Source organism: Plectropomus leopardus, chromosome 10 (assembly GCF_026936395.1).
Source record: "Plectropomus leopardus strain MGB_pleo_1.0 chromosome 10, ASM2693639v1, whole genome shotgun sequence".
NCBI lineage: Eukaryota > Metazoa > Chordata > Actinopteri > Perciformes > Serranidae > Plectropomus > Plectropomus leopardus.
The window spans coordinates 6,307,974-6,326,586 of NC_142185.1; the positions used below are offsets into that span (position 1 = coordinate 6,307,974).

Sequence of the window (18,613 nt, forward strand, 5' to 3'; positions counted from 1 at the left end):
GCCAAAATCAAGTACATTTAGCCTCGAACTAACTACAACTTTAAACACATGTAGTCTTAACCTAAACATTACCAATTCGTGGTTCGTAGAACCCGTTGGAGGCAGGGCACAGCCTGAGAGTTAAAATCAGGGCAAAAAAATCTCACATTGATGCATTGAAACCACGTCTACTTCCGCCCAGGTCAGTCTACGACGTGCTATCTGCGCTCGTGAACCTCACACATCAACAAGGAGATAAACCATTTCTCTCCATAGCAGTTTGTTTCTATAAATACCTTCACTGCTCGCTGCTACCTGTAAGTTTTTCAATGCCGGGTGCGTGGGTGTTTAATGTTACGCTTTTAACCACGTAACGCTTCTTAGTGCTTCTTATTTACGTAATGACGCTGAACAACTTGGTTTAGAACAGTGGTGGTTTGGTCCGGGCTATGTGCTGGAGACGAAAACATGTCTTATGTTTACGCTTTTACTCAGTAGGACAATATAGACATTAAAGTAAAGATAACAATTCTTAACACCTACTCACAAAGCAGTGTAATCCGTTTGGTTTCGTGTAAATGTTTACTTAAATGTATTTTCACAGTCGTGCAGTTTGCTACGAAAAGTAATCTGCGAATAGACTAAATCTGTGACAGTGGTTTAGAACCAAAACAAGTATTAATTGTAACGTTATGTAACTTTAGTCTAGTCTTCTTTAATGGTAATTTCCAGTTGTCTGTGATTTCTGTACTTGTATGCTTATTATAAGTATCTTTCTTGTCATCAGTAACGTTATTACACCGACTGTATCATTGCTTCGGGTATCATCTTTGGATCTCTGACTGATACGAGCTCAATTATTCCAGATGTAGCAGATTGCTTCATGTAACGCAGGGGTAATTGAGGACAGTCATTTGGCTCATGCATGGTTAGATGTGGTAGAAAGTCATTTTAGACACACTCTTATTTACTGTGGGGTTTAAAGGAAAACAACCTGATGTCAAAATGTAATAGGCTGGCATGTGGAAGAAAGTCATCATTGCCTTTTGATGTCTGAGATTTAAGCTATTTTGTCTTCTTTAATCCAGTGTGGAAGCTGTAAGTGTGCCAGAGGGTAAAGTTCAGTAAGATTGCACAAGGTGGTTTTTTTTCTGTTATCACATTTAGACTCGCAGTAAGGACAAAGTGCTACAATGGCATTTAGTTAGTGTCATTTGTCAAATTAAGGTATACCGTTAAAAAAATGTAAATTATGAATTTCTGCAGTCCTGTGCAGATAGTGCATTCACAGAGTATCTTTGACATGTTCAGGGCTCGTTCAAAGTGTAACAGGATTGTGGGTTTCAGAGCTTGTATAACAGTCACAGCTCTTATTATGTCAAAGTCTAAATGCTGGATGTCGCCACAACCATTGATCTGACTAAGCTCTTGAAGCACTTGCAAAAAGCCTTAAATGGTTTTTTTTAGAATAGTAAAAAAAAGATTGTGGGAAAAAAGGGTGAATCTGAATCTCCAGATGTAAGTAAGAATATAACTTGACCCCATTGATGAGCAAGATTACTTTTTATTACCAGTATGGGGGGACTTATAGGAATAGTTTACGGGAAAGAGAAAGAAAAAATACAAATGTAGCACAGAAGTGTCTACTGATTTGTGAATATATGTATGTATTTTCTCTTTACAGACCAGAATGAATGTGGGTGTGGCACACAGTGAGGTGAACCCAAATACCCGGGTTATGAACAGTCGGGGGATCTGGCTGACCTACGCACTCGGTGTTGGAATACTTCACATTGTGCTCTTGAGCATACCCTTCTTCAGTGTACCAGTGGTGTGGACTCTAACTAATGTCATACACAACTTTGTAAGTCACACTGTCACTGCTGCTTACCATGCCAAACCAACACACCCAAGTCATTCACATTATTGTCAAACTGCTCTCCAAAACAATTCATTATTTTGATTTTAGAGTGTTTTAGATTTTTTTATTACCAAGAAGTCAGTTCTAGTATCACGAGCCAAATCAATCTTGCATGCATGCTTAGCCAAACAGCCCAGTGTCTGTTACCTTCTGCTTTGCCCTGTGCTTGTGCATGCTTGTTAAGATATGCTCTATTTTGGGGAGGCTGTCCTTGCTGCAGCCTGACGCGTGACCTATTATGATAATTTCCCCACTCGACATCAGGTCAGTAGACAAAACGGACCTTTCATTGTTACACGGCTGGCCTCAAATAAAAGACAAAGTTGATGACATCATCAAGTAGCGCGAGCTCGAAGCAGTTTACGAGGATTGTGTATCATGGCCAATACGGAAGGCTATTAACAGTAAGGGCTGAGGTCAACTATAGCCTATTGTTTTCCACACAATACAACCGCAGTGCGCTAATTATGCCTTGGCCGTATGTCAGCATTTTAGTTCTCTTACTTTTCCATCTGTAATGCAGGTTTTCCATTTAAAGCTGCATTCCTGTGTTTTGACACAGAGGCACCTACTTAGAGTCAGATGGCGGCAGATGTTTTATTCGTGGAGGGCAACAAATGAATGTGTAGGAAATCCTGCACTTACACTGATCTGATTTTTTTCAGTGGCTAAAAATTAAACAATTGATTTAGTCCTTTGCTCAACGCCCTTTGATTTTATGCAAGTTTTGCAAGGGTTGTCTATATTGGAGTTACTGTTTATAACAAAGAACAGAAACATTCTGTGGATCCACATAAATCACTATTATTCACTGTCTTTGAATCAGCACCAGACTTTATACCTGAGGACATCACAAGTTTGAATCTCCTTTTTTTTCTGGCTTTAAGAGAGAGTAGCTCATGTTCACAGATATTAATTGAGCTCTCCTAGGCCATGGAAATAACATTCTTAATTTAGATGGTGTTTCCCTATAAACACTGCAGCTCAGGCGCTGAAACTCCAGCTGCAAATTTCAGTTCTGGTTGTTTTATTCTTGCTAGTTTGTCAAACAAGAGTAACGTAAAGGCAGAGTTTTGTGCCACGGCCAGAAGCTTTTTACATTTTCCTTTTTTTCAAATCCCCGTACCCAAGGTTTCTATAGCTTTAGGCAAGGTAGAGAGACTTTTCAAGTGTTTTTTTTTAAATGTCAGCTGGGATAAAATTGAATACAAATTTTACAGTAACCAAAACTGAAACCACTTTTTTAACTTAAGGTTAAGGACATTTTTGCCAAAATGTTTGTTACATAAAACATTCCAGTCCAGTGAAAAAGTTAGAACTGGGAAATACCTGGCTTTTGTTGGCAGCAAACATAGATGTTACCATTTATTTTGTGATTTTACAATGCTACATCAAAAAAAAAGAGTAATACTTGCCATGTCTAAAGACGTTTGAAATACTGATCTAAGACATTTTAATACCAGGTAAGGCCTTTTTTTATATGAATGAATTCAATGTCTTTTTAAGGACCTGTGGGATCCCTGTGAACCAGTTTTAAGAGAAATGTTTTAATTCTCTTTTACCTTGTTATTTTAATATATTGTAAGCATTTCTCAAACTACTGAAACAATCCGTCTGCTATGGTGTTGTTCTTTACAGACTACAATCCCACAGCAGAACTGACTGTGTTTTTGTCTCAACAGGGAATGTATGTCTTTATGCATGCAGTGAAAGGCACACCATTCGAGACTCCCGACCAAGGAAAAGCCAGACTGCTTACACATTGGGAACAGCTTGACTACGGCGTGCAGTTCACTTCATCGAGAAAGTTCTTCACCATCTCCCCGATCATACTGTAAATATTAGCTATCATATTGTTCTGTCTTCACATTGATTCAGACATAGATATAGAAAAGTAAAAATTTGTAGTTTTAGCCAATCTTGGGTCATTCCCACTGACTACCAGACATTGTCATAATCTCTGAACATGTTGATCATAACAACAGCATTAAATGTTGTTGAGCAGTCATGAAAAATTTGTGGAAAAATAGAAGAAAAAAGTTCTGCACACGTGTGTTTTATCTTAGTGCCTATTTCTTGCATTACATGTTTCTTTAAATTTATTTATTTATTTTAATTAAACCGTTTGCTTTACTCCTCAGATACTTCCTGGCCAGTTTCTACACAAAGTATGACACGGCGCACTTCGTCATAAACACTGCCTCACTTTTGAGCGTCCTGATCCCCAAGCTGCCACAACTACACGGAGTGAGAATTTTTGGCATCAACAAGTATTAAATTATTGTAAATGCTGTGCCTCATAGCAACAGACGTTAATTCCTGTGTAGTCTGTACCGCCGATGTGTGTACTAAGTCGTACAGTTTGTGTAAACGTCACAGTCGTCGTTTAGATATATCGGGTTTAAGATGAAATGTTTAAAAAAAAAGAAAAAAAAAGCAGGTTTAGGTTTGTTAGATGACAGGATGCCATATGCATTACTAACTTATGTGAGTATTTAATGATGTATTTTTGGCCTGCATAGACCTGGGCTGGCCCAGGCGTCAGTGAGGCTTTTAGTTGTGTTTCTTTTTCTTTTTTTTGCCCTCAGTTCACATGGCAACACAAATTGTGTATGAGTCAGTTTCTAGCCACAAAGATGTCCCAAATGTATTTTTCAAAGATGTTTACTTCTTAAGGGTAGGGCCCTGTGGCTCACTGTTTATTGGTACACTCTCATTTTGTATCGAGTGTCAAACTTCTTTGTGCTGAGTGAAGAATGGAATCATACTCTTGATTTGCACGATTTCCTTGGTATGTGAATCATTTCTCGTTTGTAGCTCAATCAAAACAGGGCACGCTCTCTTCATTGTACAGTTTTTTTTGTTTATGAATGTTATGCCCTGTATATTAATTAACAAGTCCTGTGCGTAGATATGAGACAAATTCTTGTTGTCTGGTTAAGTGTTTACTGAGGGAGGTCGAAACTGTCTCTGTGATCAACTTACATTCATGTAGCTGCTCTCTTTAGATTATGACTTTTTTGCTATCATCAAGGCAGCTAGTCCTGCTTTGTTTGGCCATAGCTCTTGATATTTCTTGTTCTTAATCTTATTAAAATGTTTGTGCCCTCAAAAGTGTTTTTTCTCTCCCAATTATTATGGAATATCAGCAGTGTTATTAGATTTTTGGGTAGGAAGGAGGACAGAGGAAAAGTCAGTCAAGTTGAGAATTCTCTGTGATTTTCAGGGAATTTTACACATGATTTTGTTTACTTTAAAGGTGAATACGAAACATATTTTACAACTCACCTTAAATGTAAGCTGTTCTCATGAACTGCATGGTTAGGACAATGCTCAGCTGTTGTGGAAACCAAAGTGACCTGAGGAGTAACACCGACGACTGTTGGTTAATCATGAAAACAAGAACACCCACCTTACAAACGTTTTTAACACATACACAGTAAAACAGATGGACTGATGTTGTATTACAAAAAACATTCACAGGACTAACATACAGACGCTTGGGGAAAAAATAAAAATGCATATCAGTAATGTGTAACTTAATTTGTTTATGTAATATAAAAAAATGATAGGCTTTTCTAGTTACTGGTCACTGTCAGACTTAACATAAAAAAGTTTTCTTTAAAGGTGCCTTATGAAATTCTGGAGAAAGAGTATTTATTTGTTCTCAGGTGGTCAAATTTCAAAGATACCCCATAACAAAGTTACGGCATTATAAGCTGCAGGAATGGTATGAAAATATATACACTAGTCTCCTCAGTGGACGTAGTCTCCTCTCCTGCATATCACCACATCATTTTGAAGTGTTGTAAACGTTGTGTGGATGGATGACAGCAGATTTGAAACAAAACACTGTATACAGTACAAATGTTGTGTTGCCTCCTTATTTTGCAGCTTGTTTTTATGTAAGTGTCGACCGATATTAGTTTTTCAGGACAAACACCAATTATTAGTAGTTAGTTACTGCAGTGGTAGTAATGAGACCAATAATTGATATTTGGAATCTGTATGCATTTACAACAATACAGAAAAATGAAAATCTTTGTCAAAATTTAGAATTTGTAATATAACAAAACTTTGCTGAATGCCTTTAGCCAATGTTTAACAAAAACTGAAACTTTCAACATCATATACAGAAAGTTCCCAACAACTGTTTTTATAAAGTCAAGTGAAAATAAAAATAAAAAAGAATAAATAAAAATAGCTCCCTGAGTTTTTACAATGTAAAAGTCCTGACACTTTCTTTGCACTTTTTAATTCATTCATTTTATTTGCAATCATTAAAAATAAAAACTCAAATTCAGATAATCAGCAAAATGCTAAATATCTGCTCTAATAATCTGAACCCATTTTTTTCTGCTAGATAAATATCTGAAAGCAGCCCAATACAAAATCATGTCAGTTGTTGCCAGTTCATGCAAAAGTGTTTGTTCAAACAGAGAATTTCTCCTGATTTAACCATCAATAAAATGCCATTTTAGTGTCAGACTGTTATGAAAGATTAAGGCTTGTGAAAAATAGGCCCAATATTTACTTCAGTAACTATGAGGCACAAGTTTTGGTCTCTAACCTTCACAGAAGCCTCTCTCTATCAGGTCAGTACTCACCTGGTTAGATAAAAGGTAAGAGCTAAGTGGTGGAGGCATGGGGTGTATTGGGATTGGGTCTTTGGGTTGGTAGTCGGTCTGTACCACCAATCAAAAGCACCGACAACCTGTGATGGGGCTCAACAATCAGCTATAGCTACTTTCACACATGCACTGCAAACCTGAAATTGACTTGAATTCACCCAAAGGAGCTGTACGTGAATGCAAATACCCCAAACAGTTAATCAGACACCAAACGGACTTTAACCTGACAGCTCTTCAGGGCTGTGCAGTGTCCACCTGAGCCAAATGTGAATAGAGCAGGTCATTGTCTGAAGAATTCACAGTGAGCAAGTGAGCGTGTTAATGATGTTTTTATCATGTGACTTGTGCAAAACTGGAAGAAAACAAACATCTGAGGTTGAAGAAGAAGGGTCATTTAAACAACGATGCCGACAAAAATGACTAACTGAAGAGATGACATGTTTCGGGAGCTTCTGTCAGTAAGGACTGACACCAAATCAAACAAGACTTGTTTCTTTATGACCAAAATACGGACCGGCTACTGAGCACGCTGTAATCCGCGTCACGTCCTGCATTCTGTACGATCTACCCAGGCGCCTCCCCTCACCTCAACCACATGGAGGTGATCACGCTTCAGACACAATCTCCTATTGTGTGTTACGCATGTGAAAGGGAAACTCCAGACAATGTGCGGACCTGATTATGCAAACAATGTCTGGAGATTATATATAAAAAAAGCCCTTATCTTTCTCCAGACTCAACACTGCACCTTTAAAGAACAAGCACACAAAGTTAATTGCAGAAACACTGTCTGCTGTCCTGAGCCTGCACTTCCAACCAGCTGCAAACACAAGGTCAAAAAGAGCCTCTCCGATCTTGATAAATAAGAATTCAACAAATTATCTTTTTTGAAAGCCATGTGCAATTACTTTTACTTTTGAGGAAATTCCACATCCACAAGAAGAGATGGGCAGACTCCAAACAAGACTTTTTTTATGGCACCATAATAAAAGGGCCGTAAAACAAAAAGGCTTTTAAGATGAACAATATTTTTGAAAAAAATCACATGAACTGAAAAGGCAATGTTTTCATGTTGTATAACTTTTTTATTATGTATGGTAATTTTTGTTTATTCTTTTCCTTTTTTTTCTGTATAATTGCACCCCTATCATTTTCAGTTTGTTGTATGTATGTCAATAAGGAATTAAAAAAAAATACAAAAAAAGAACAAGTTAAAATTTGCTTTTATACTGCCACAAGTTGAATTGTATCACTTCCTTTGGGTTTAACATCTCCTGTGGGCTAATGTAAACCACATTACTGGTTTTCATCCACACACATGCTTTCAATATAACTATAACCAAATAGGTTTAAACTTTTTCTTAAAAAATGCTTAAGCCAAATATCCACTTAATTCTGTGCTTAAACCTGTGATGTGAATTTTCCAGCTCCAAGCCAATTTCTAAAATTGGTAGATATTATCTACTTTCTTGTAAACTTTCTGTCTTGATGTGGCCACTCACAGCATTAAGATCCTCACACTGCTTACCCAACACTCCTTTGAAAACCTCAAAGTGATGGTTCAAATCGTTCTGTGTGTGGATTTTATATTTGGTCCCTAAGGCCCCGTCAGAGGAGGCAGTCCCATAGAAGACACGACCTATCCGGGAGTGTACCAGCGCCATGGCGCACATGACACAAGGTTCTTGGGTCACGTAAAGGTCATATCCGGTGCATATGTACGGCTGAGAGCCCGCCTCTGCATCCGAAACACCTTGAAAGGCGTCTGAGTTTGGTGAAATAAATCGGCAAGCAGGGTATCTGTCAAAAGAGTAACATCCGCCGCCCTGGCTCCGTGCCACAAGGTCAATGCAGACCATGACTGCGTGATGAAGAGGATGGTCGCTTCTGCAGTCATGGCCCACTGCTATGATTTTCTCCGTCGTTGGGTTAACCATCACAGCCCCTACCGCCTCGTTTCCCAACTCACTTCCTGCTTTGGCAGCAGTCAGAGCAGTCATCATGTACATGTGCATCCTGGCTTTCTGAGGTGGACTGAAGAGTTCTCCTTTCAAGGCAACCGTCACCTGTTTGTCCTCATGAAAGGATGTGGGCCAGTGTTTGCTCGCCAGCTCAAATTGGGGTCGGGTCAAAGGGGGACGTGCAGGGACCTTTACCACAAAAGGCTCACCTAATCCGTCATGTCTAACTCTATCCAAGGGGAGCAGAGAGTCAACACAGACCACCTTTACGTCTGGTGCATCGCTGACGAGGCACACAAGGACTTCCAGAGGATGTGGGCTGCCCTTCTCCTTCACCGCCCGAACCCTCTTGAGGTGCTGGAGGCCACTCAGTGGGTACAGGCTGCTCAGCTCCCGTAGAAGTCGAGAGGTCTCTTTCTTCTTGACAATGGGTGCAGCAAATGCTTCTATAAGCTTGACGTCTTGTGACTGCTCATCTGACAGTACAGGATAAGCAACCCAGGAGTCAGAATCACACACAGACCCCTTCCAGCGTTTGATCTGTGGTTCCATTGTTTTGGGGTTCTTCTGTGAAATATGATTTCATAGTAAAGTGAAACAAAATCAGTGCATTTTAACGGTAGAGTACAAAGTCTTTCAGTTGTGCTGGACCAACACTAAGCCTTGTCTGCATCAATCAGCCCAAGCAAAACCACTGTCTGGTGGATAAGTGGATACAATTGATCATCAAACCCTGGGTCTTTGCATTCATGTGGATGCCGCTTTCCACGCACCACACAAACACCGGTGCGTATCAAGCAACCCTCCTCATGGCAATGGCACTTCCTGATGGCAGTGCCACCCCAGCAGGACAATACACCATGCCACACCACAAAAACTGTTGCATAAATGAACGTGACAAAAAGCTCAAGGGATCTACCTAACCTCCAAAAATCTAAGATTCCAATCTGATTGAGCTTTCGTGGGACATGCCGGTACCACTGAGGTATGCCTGATCCACCATGGGGCCTGCTTACATCGAACTTGGCTCTGACTTGTTGAGGCATGAATACAGGACACCTGAGGGCTGTCCTGTGGTGTCTGGTGCTGGAGCATTGGATCCTGTGGATCCTGTTGGTTGTGAGGTTGGGTACAGGCTCATCCCACAGATGCTCGATCAGATAGGGATCTGGAGAATTCAGAGGCCAGGTCAGCACCTTGAGCTCTTTGTCACATACCTCTTGTGATTCCTGAGCAGGTCTTGTGGTGCAGAATGGCGTATTATGTTGCTGGGGGCCGCTGTCATTGGGGAGTGCTGTTGTCATGAGGGGGTTGCTTGGACTGCAACAGTCTTCTACATGAATGCCAGGACCAAAGGTTTCCGAGCAGAACATTGCATTGTAATGTAGATGATTAATGTTATTCACTTCACCTGTCAGTGGTTTTAATGTTTAGGCTGATGGCTGTATAATACAGCAGCCCATAAGACCTGCTGCTTTGCATTATTATATTGTTTTTAGCAATAATATGCTTACAGGTTTTGTCCCAACAGTCTAGGCAGATATTCTAACTTTCTAGTTTATGGTAGACCTCAATCAGTAGTGTTTTTTGTGGCCAATGTTGATATCTATACCCAACGGTTTTAAAAATATATCTTAATATACTGGCCATCAAGTATCCCTTAAATTTGCTATTAAAAGAGTTGTGACCAAGATATATATTTACCAGGGCCTTTAAGAGATGAAACACACAACTGTCTTTAGTATTTATGTAGTGCAATTACTTGTCATGTATCTGCCTATACTGATAAACCTGTGGAAGCTGAAATCAAACACTTGTGTCGACCATGCCTGCATATCAATCAGACTCGTTTGTAGCCTTTAAATAAATCCATAAAATAAACAATGAACACACAAAACACAACCAATAATAATCTTACATCCATTTTATGTCTGTAATGCTGAAACAAGCCGCCAATGAATTAAAAAAAGATTACAAATAATGAATCACTCATCAATTGATAAGAAGAAATTTAAAAGACAACATTATTCTTCCATAAATATTTCACTACACAGAGCCCATACTCCCTTAAATAAATTAAGCAATGATATCATAAGGTAAAGGTCCAATGTGTAAGATTTAGGGGGATTTGGGGGCATCTAGAGGTGTAGACTGCAACCAGTTGAAATTTCTCCTGGTTAGATTTTCTTCAGTGTTCATGGTTCAGGAGATTTTTACTAGAAGCTGAATTATCCGCAGAGGTCTCTTCCTCTTCAAAACCAACGGGCCAGGTGATTAAATTGGTAAAAACACTGAATAAAGGAGTTACAAGTTACAGATCAGTGTTTTTTCAATGCTACTTGGCTCACCGTAGATGGGCCACTGGCCCAGCAAATTCTTTGAATTGCCACTTGAGGCTGTCTCCAAGACAGGAAAGATCTTCATAAACCCCATTTTAAAATGCCCAACTTTACCGCAAAAATATGTTTACAGACTGCTGCAAAAAAGGCTTTGGTCACTATAGCTAATTTCTACATTCATGATAACTGTACGGGGATTACATTTTGGTTATAACTCAACCATGAAGGTGGCAACAGCCATAAAACAGCAGTCCACAAACCAATAGGCGACATCATGGCAATTGAATCCATTATTTTTACTGTGCCATTTTCTCTTCTAACATAATGTGTGCTCACCTTACTTTTGATCCAGACGTTCAGGGAGTTTTTACCGCGAGCCGAATTATCCCCGGAAGTCTCCTCCTATGCAAAACAAATGGACTAGATGTTTTAAACCAGTAAAAATACTGTATAAACCAGTTTCACGATTAAAAAATCCCTGTTTTTCCAACTTCTCGACGCGGAGGCGCTGCTAACTACAGTGGCCAGTGCGCAAAAATTTGAAAGTCGCTATCTAGATGCAATGTTTGGTTTGTAAATTCCGGGCTAGCGTCGAAATGTGGCAGTGCAACATGGCGGACTCCCGGGACATTCTGAGTTTGAAAAATATAATAAAGAAAACATGTCTTTTATATTATGTTCCATTTCTGCCAATATATTCCCCTAGATCCTACACAGTAGACTTTTAAATAATTTCTAGTTGCAACCCTCTGTGTGTTGTTGCCTTTAATAATGTCCAGCAGTGAGATCACTTGAGGCAGCACAGATATTTGACAAAGCTAGAAATGATCCATCAAAGCTTCATGTGAAAAGTACTTCATTAAAGAGTAACTAAACCCCCAAACCACTTGTGTCTGTTGAAAAGCAATATATATGGGTTTTTAGTCATTTTGTTGATTGACTTGGTTCATTTCTTGACATTTGAGTGCAAAGTATTAAAATTCTACATATTTTGTACAAATATAGATGGCGATTGCCCTCTTTAGGTTGTAACCTTCTTATTGTAATTGAATTTTGCTATTGGCTGATCCTGGCAGCAGAGGCCTGCTTTCGAGCCCCATGTCGCCACCCTCTCACCCTCTAAATTGTGTGCACACAGGGGACAGGGAGGTGCTGTGGATCAAGAGGCTGCACGACTGGGTGACTGCACATGTCTTGGCCCCCCTCCTGGTCCTGCCCATTTTGAGACTTTTTTACACATTCAAGGAAGGAGACACTCAAGCAAAAAGTCTGGGGTTTAATTACTCTTTAAACAGCCTGAATAAGAAGACCATATATGATACTATACTTGATGGATTCAGACGTAAACACAGCATGTTGTACCAGATCAGGTCAACATGCAATCTTTCTTCACTTCCTGCCCAGCATGAGCTTTGTCTTAATGACTTTTGGCACGTGTCGTATGGTCAGTGACACTCTGGTGCCTCGGGTCAGTGTCTCTCCCGGCAGAGCGCCAGCAGCAGACAGGTTCACCACCTTGTCTGTCAGCGTGTCCTGGCTGCAGGGGCGGATGCCATGAAGGAGGCGCTTGTACATATCATCCTGCAGGATCAGGAGACTGCGCGGTTTCACCAGCAGGGACAAGAGGAAGCGGTTCTCCTCTGTCTGTGGCACATCGCCCTCCTGGCTGCTGACAGGCGTGTAAAAGTCCAGGAGGGTGTGAGACCCCAGGCTGATAGTGGTGACAGTCGGGTGGTACAAAGGGCCGTCCTCATGAGGCATAATCCCTTCCCCTTGTTTATACTCATTCACCAACACATGATTGGCTGTTTTCCCACTGAATGCACCAAGGGAGGAAATTTTCTCACAGTATGTCTGGAGCCAGTCAGGAATCTTTTCTGCCAGCATGCCTTTAGGACTCGGTAACCCTCCCCAGTTTTGAAGCCTTCTGCCCGACAGCTGAGTCCATTTGATTTTGGGAGACCTGTACACCTGCTGCTGAAGGTAGGACTCCTCCTCTTCTGTTATGAAATCTGGGATGTAATACACTGTTGGTGGGGCATCATTTACGACAAACTGCTTCAACTCCTCCAAAATACAAGCTGGGCGTTCCATGTCTCCTTTAAAAAGGTCAACATGAAATGCTTGTTAAAACCCAAGTCAAAAAAGTGTGTATGCTGACTTAAACCTCCATGGAGAGCAACAGGGTTTCCACACAGGGTCATGAACAAAATTTCAAAACTTTTTTTCATGACTGTTAATGGGGAGGGACTTACGTCCATTTATTTTGGCTTAGGAGAGGGGCATACAAGTTTAACTTGTTGTAATATGTATTTATTTTACCGCTTAACAAAAACAATGGAATGTATATTTTTTGGTTATTTTTTTATAGTCAAAATTACACCATTGGTCATAGCGAGAAACTGTAAAAACAGAAATTATCATTGGATTTTCAAATATACAACGGTCTCAAGACATAATTTCAGACATATCCTTCAGTGAAAAAAATATTAGAGATGCTTTTTCAACTCAGGAATTTTGTCTTAAGCTTTTAACTTCCAAATATCAAAGGGGAAGTTTTGAATATCTAATAACCAATTAAATGTGGTATTGTCTGCCAGTCACTCAGGGAGGCTCAAGGAAAAAGGTTTTGTAGCTACGAGGAGGCTATAAAAAACACACCGCAGGCTCCCCACAGTCTCTGAGAAAGAACAGTTCCTAACTCAGGTACAGACTAATGTGTTGTTAATAAAGTTCCCCACGATGCAGAGACATTTGCTGAAAGAGACTTTCTTAGCACACACACGTCCTCGGTTCTTTGACTAAACATTTAGCAAACACCGCATTTCTGGTCCCTGTTAAGGCAGCACAGTCCGCTACATGGAAATGCTCTTTTCAAATAGCGAAACAGCGTCATTTTAACACACAGCACAACCCCGCTATCTACAGAAATCTAAAAACGTATACAGTTTACATTTTAAGTGACATTAAATCATATTTACCTCTTTCGACAGCAAAAATATTTTAAAAAACGTTCGATCAAAGTATCCCGTCAGTCACCCGACTCCATGCTCACATTCATGTGCATCTTACTAATATTTCCCCGGAAATAAAGCATCTAACTTTTGGACCTGGGCTTCATTTTCTGAACAGTTCTGTAAAATGATAGGGCATCTAAAAGAACACCTTTTACTGGTTTAATGTGAATTGTTTTGCTAATACATTTGTCAGTGTCTAACTTGGATGTGTGTGCTTATTCTTAGGTCACAGAGTTGTCGTTGTACGGAATTATTTACATGTGACACTCGGACACGGTGAAGGAAGAATACTAAGGACACTTGTGCTTCTGCTCTGAACGCTGCGGATTTTTTTGTTTGTTTTTGGCCCTAAAACCAAATGAGGCATCTCCATGTTCATCTCCGGTTTTTAGTTTGCGAATATAAGATTCAAACGGGAATGAGGTGAGGTCAGCCTCCGTTTTTAAACTCGCAGCTAGCTCACTCAAGGCTCACAGCCATGTTCCCTACTAAAGTAAAAATCCTGCACAGGCTGCTTCAGTTTAGACAGACTTCTTGGTTCTCTCCTTCAACTGGAAAAGCATTGTACTCCAGACTGGTTCTGGGCATTGAGACCAGCTGTGATGACACTGGAGCTGCTGTGCTGGACGAGACTGGTGAGATACTGGGAGAGTGTCTGCATTCACAGAAACAAGTTCACCTGAGGTGGGTGTCACAGCTGTACTCACTTAATATTGCTTGAGCAGTGGTGGAAGAAGTGTGCATTTTACTTCACTTAAGTAAAAGTACTAATACTAAACTGTGGAAATACTCTATTACATGTGAAAGTTCTGCATTTAAGATACTTGTTTCTTGTAAAAGTAAGTACCATCATTAAGGACTATCAGAAATGTCATTTCTGTTTTTACAGTTTTTGCCCATTACATATGGGGTCATTTATAGTGTATATATATGTATATAAGTACCATCTTTAAGGACTGTCAGAAATGTGAATTTTCAACAATAATTTCTGTTTTTACAGTTTCTATGTTTATTATATTTGTAAAAGTAAGTATCATCAGAAAAATGTGCTTTAAGTATTAAATTTAAAGTACCCAATGTAGAAAACACTTTAAAAAAAAACCCTTAAAAAACCCTCAAAATTATTGAAAACAAATAACTGAATATATTTGTCTGTTGGCCTATTGATTAATCAACTAATCATTTCAGTTGTACCTGTATAACCTGTTTGGTAATTTGATTTTTAACAGAAAACATTTGATAAAATCTTACATTTTTATGCAAGCGTCTTATTTTGAAAAATTGTAACTAAGCTGTCAGATTAATGCAGTGAAGTAAAAAAAAAAACACAAATACAATATTTCCCTTTGAATTATAGTGCAGTAAAAGTAGAAAGAGGCATGAAAAGAAAATACCAAAGTAAAATAAGTACCTTAAATTTATACTTTAAGTTTAGTGCTTGAGTAAATGTACTTAGTTACATTCCATTAATGTGCTTTAAGGCTTTTGTTTTGACATATTCCCTCCCTCCTGAATACTGCAGGGCTGGTGGCATCATCCCCACGGTGGCTCAGCAGCTCCACAGGCAAAACATAGAGCGTGTGGTCCAGGAGGCTTTGGAGAGGAGCAGCGTGGACCCGAGCCTGCTCTCAGCGGTGGCGACCACCGTGAAGCCGGGCTTGGCCCTGAGCTTGGGGATCGGTCTTGAGTTCAGTCAGAGGTTTGTGAGGCAGCACAACAAGCCCTTCATCCCCATCCACCACATGGAGGCTCACGCGCTGACCGTCAGGATGCTCCATCCTGTTGACTTCCCCTTCCTGGTCCTGCTGGTTTCTGGGGGTCACGCACTTCTCGCTGTGGCTCGAGGAGTTGACAACTTTCTACTTTTGGGTCAAAGTCTGGACGAAGCTCCAGGGGACACACTGGATAAAGTACGGCCTTAAGAGTAAAATATGGCTGTTTTTAGTGGTCATGATGTTTAGTTTGTGATCGTAAACAAATATCTAAGGATGCACAATAATATCGGCATATTTAGGGCTACCCCTTGAGAGCTGAAGATACGAATGATCAGTCAACGTTAGCCTGTTGAAATAGTTTTATTCTGAAATATTTGCATTTTTAATGCTGTATATATATTTTCTGTATGTTGTAGTTGTATTTTAGTAAAGACACTACAGAGAAATAAATATGTGTGATATTTATAACCGTGGTAAAATAACAAAGTTTAAGGTGGCCTAAGACTTTTGCACAGTACTGTAGATAATATCTGCATATCGGATATCGGCAAAAATCCAATATCTTGCATCCCTATAACTATCTTTTGTGCATTCACAGGTGGCAAGACGTTTGTCCCTCATAAAACACCCGCTGTGCTCCACACTAAGTGGAGGTCAAGCTATAGAGCTTCTAGCAAGGAATGGAGACAGGACGAGGTTCGCTTTTAAGACACCGATGGGACGAACATTTGACTGCTGCTTTTCTTTCACCGGGCTACGGAATCAAGTGAACTTAACAATAATGAAAAAAGAGGCGGAAGAAGGTATGAGGACCCACATAGTGACAACTATAACCTCCATACCACTGATCAGATTCATAGACCTTTCTTTAGAGTGGACATTGGACTTGTCCAACACAGGTGGATAAGAAAAAAAAATCTTTTCTTCTTTACAAGGAAGAAATAAATGCAAAATGAATGAGTGAATGAATGAATTTTGACAGGTTTATGCGTGAAAATGGCACTTTGGGAAAATAAAAAGACAATTTTCATTTGCACACCAGAAACAAATGAGACGCATGTTTAAAAAGAAGTGATAATGTTCATTCACTATATTTGTACGATGACACTCTTCCAGTTTCATAGTTTACTGAAACTGTTGGGGAAATTCACATTTAAATAAATTAGATGTGTAACCTAATTTCTCCCTCTCCTCTGTAGGTATAGAGGAGGGGACGCTGCTGTCCTGTGTGAATGACATAGCAGCAGCCACGCAGCACACTGTTGCCTCTCATCTTGCAAAGCGCACACATCGTGCAATCTTGTTTTGTAAGGCAAACAACCTGCTGCCATCCAAAAATCCCACCTTGGTGAGTGTATTACGTCCCTTTATCTTTTATTTAATTAATGAAAATAACATTTTTTTGCAATACCAGCAATGCCAATGCCCAGCATTACAGTTACAGATTGTTCATTGGAGAAAAGGTGATTATAAATGGCATTTTAAGTCTCTTAATGTTTTTACATTTTAGAATTAGATTTAGGTTTTCTAATTAGCGTAGACCTGAGAGCCACAGACAGGGTAGGGGTGTCAGAAAGTACTGATACATCAGGCATATCCCAAATTAAGGCCCCTCGACTGATTTTAAAGGGCCCTCACAAAATTTGTACAGACTATCATCCTTTAATGGCTGTGAATATGGATATGAAGATGTCACTGTTAACCCTTCTTTGACAGGTGCTGTCTGGAGGAGTTGCGAGCAATCAGTACATCCGCAAGGCTTTGACAATAATCACTGACACAACAGGACTGAACCTGCTCTGTCCTCCAGCCAAATTCTGCACTGACAACGGAGTGATGATTGCGTGGTGTGTATACCGACGTTCGGTAAAGCTTTGACAGTGAATTCATTCAGGTGATTCACCTCAGTGGAGAGTCCCGTCCATCTAAAACAACCTTTTCTTTTTAAAACCAGGAACGGTGTTGAACGGCTGAGAGAGGGGAAAGGGATACTGCCTCCAAATGTGGATGTCTCCTATGAGCCAAAGTAAATAAATCAGAATCAAAAATTTTTGATTTACAATTTCAGTGAAAGATACCAATTTTTACCATTAACTCACATAAATGTTGTATTCCAGGGCAGCACTGGGTGTTGACATGACAGCAGAGGTGAAGGCAGCAGCGATCAGGTTGCCAGCAGTCAGGATGAAGATCCCCGACTGACACACTGTTGGCTTTGTTCTGCGCAAAAAAAGTGTTTTTTAATCAGAAATTTCCCCCAGTTTAGAGTATATATTGTGTATATACACTGAACTAAAATTTAAATGCAACACTTAAGTTTTTGCTCCTATTTTTCACAGGTTTAAGTTAAAGATCTAAGACTTTTTTATGCACTCAACAGGTATATTTCTCTTAAATTTTGGTCTGAACTTGTTACACCTGTGGCATTGTGTTGTGTGATCAAAAAGCACATTTCAAAGTGTTCTTTTATTGCGACCATCCCAAGGCACACCTGTGTAGTAATGATGCCGTTTAATCAACATCTTTATCTGCCACACCCTTTAGGTGGATGGGTTAACCCTGGAAAATGAGAAGCACTCGCTAACACAGATTTTAACTTAACTTGATTTGTGACCAAAGTTTGAAAGAAATAAATCGATTGCATACATAAAAAGTCTTAGATCTTTAACCTCAACCTGTACAAATCCAGAGCAAAAACTTAAGTGTTTATGTTTGTTAAAAAAACTGTTTAAATGTTTGTACAGTATATGATATATGTTTAAGCACATTAAGCATCTATTTATTAATAAAAGTGTTTTTTAAACATTGCATTTTTTAATGACACAAAACTACCTGAAAATATAAATTCCATCAAAGTGACTTTTTTTGTGTGTTCAGTGGCTGATAATCTGTTGACCCCTAGTTATGATGTTTGAAAGTATAAAAAGACTAGTACCAAAGAGATTTTGACACTTTAGGTGTTACCAAATTATGACCTGGCCTGTGGACCATGCTTGCAACTGTTTCCAGTCTCCCCTATATTTTGTTAATAAAACTTTGGAAGTTTTACT

At 39.6% G+C, this 18,613-nt stretch overlaps 4 protein-coding genes across 4 annotated transcripts; 2 read left to right on the forward strand and 2 right to left on the reverse strand.

Moving 5' to 3' along the window:
* Positions 1 to 170: 170 nt before the first annotated feature.
* On the forward strand, positions 171 to 5,014 carry ormdl1 (ORMDL sphingolipid biosynthesis regulator 1). The gene is made up of 4 exons (XM_042494425.2): positions 171 to 296; positions 1,664 to 1,843; positions 3,583 to 3,734; positions 4,042 to 5,014. Exons 2-4 carry the CDS (start codon positions 1,670 to 1,672, stop codon positions 4,175 to 4,177), a joined length of 462 nt encoding a protein of 153 aa, XP_042350359.1. The 5' UTR covers positions 171 to 296; positions 1,664 to 1,669; the 3' UTR covers positions 4,178 to 5,014.
* A 2,633-nt stretch (positions 5,015 to 7,647) lies between these two features.
* On the reverse strand, positions 7,648 to 13,886 carry adat3 (adenosine deaminase tRNA specific 3). The gene is made up of 3 exons (XM_042495306.2): positions 13,813 to 13,886; positions 11,168 to 11,233; positions 7,648 to 9,059 (listed from the first exon to the last, which is right to left on the reverse strand). The coding sequence occupies exon 3, from the start codon at positions 9,042 to 9,044 to the stop codon at positions 7,989 to 7,991; it is 1,056 nt and encodes a 351-aa protein (XP_042351240.2). The 5' UTR covers positions 9,045 to 9,059; positions 11,168 to 11,233; positions 13,813 to 13,886; the 3' UTR covers positions 7,648 to 7,988.
* On the reverse strand, positions 10,399 to 13,926 carry alkbh6 (alkB homolog 6, nucleotide demethylase). Its single transcript, XM_042495307.2, has 2 exons — positions 13,813 to 13,926; positions 10,399 to 12,930 (listed from the first exon to the last, which is right to left on the reverse strand). The coding sequence occupies exon 2, from the start codon at positions 12,923 to 12,925 to the stop codon at positions 12,221 to 12,223; it is 705 nt and encodes a 234-aa protein (XP_042351241.2). The 5' UTR covers positions 12,926 to 12,930; positions 13,813 to 13,926; the 3' UTR covers positions 10,399 to 12,220.
* Positions 13,927 to 14,129: 203 nt separating this feature from the next.
* Positions 14,130 to 18,593, forward strand: osgepl1 (O-sialoglycoprotein endopeptidase-like 1). The gene is made up of 7 exons (XM_042494789.2): positions 14,130 to 14,532; positions 15,371 to 15,758; positions 16,162 to 16,366; positions 16,763 to 16,911; positions 17,280 to 17,410; positions 17,518 to 17,589; positions 17,681 to 18,593. Exons 1-7 carry the CDS (start codon positions 14,327 to 14,329, stop codon positions 17,763 to 17,765), a joined length of 1,236 nt encoding a protein of 411 aa, XP_042350723.1. The 5' UTR covers positions 14,130 to 14,326; the 3' UTR covers positions 17,766 to 18,593.
* The last annotated feature ends 20 nt before the right edge of the window (positions 18,594 to 18,613 follow it).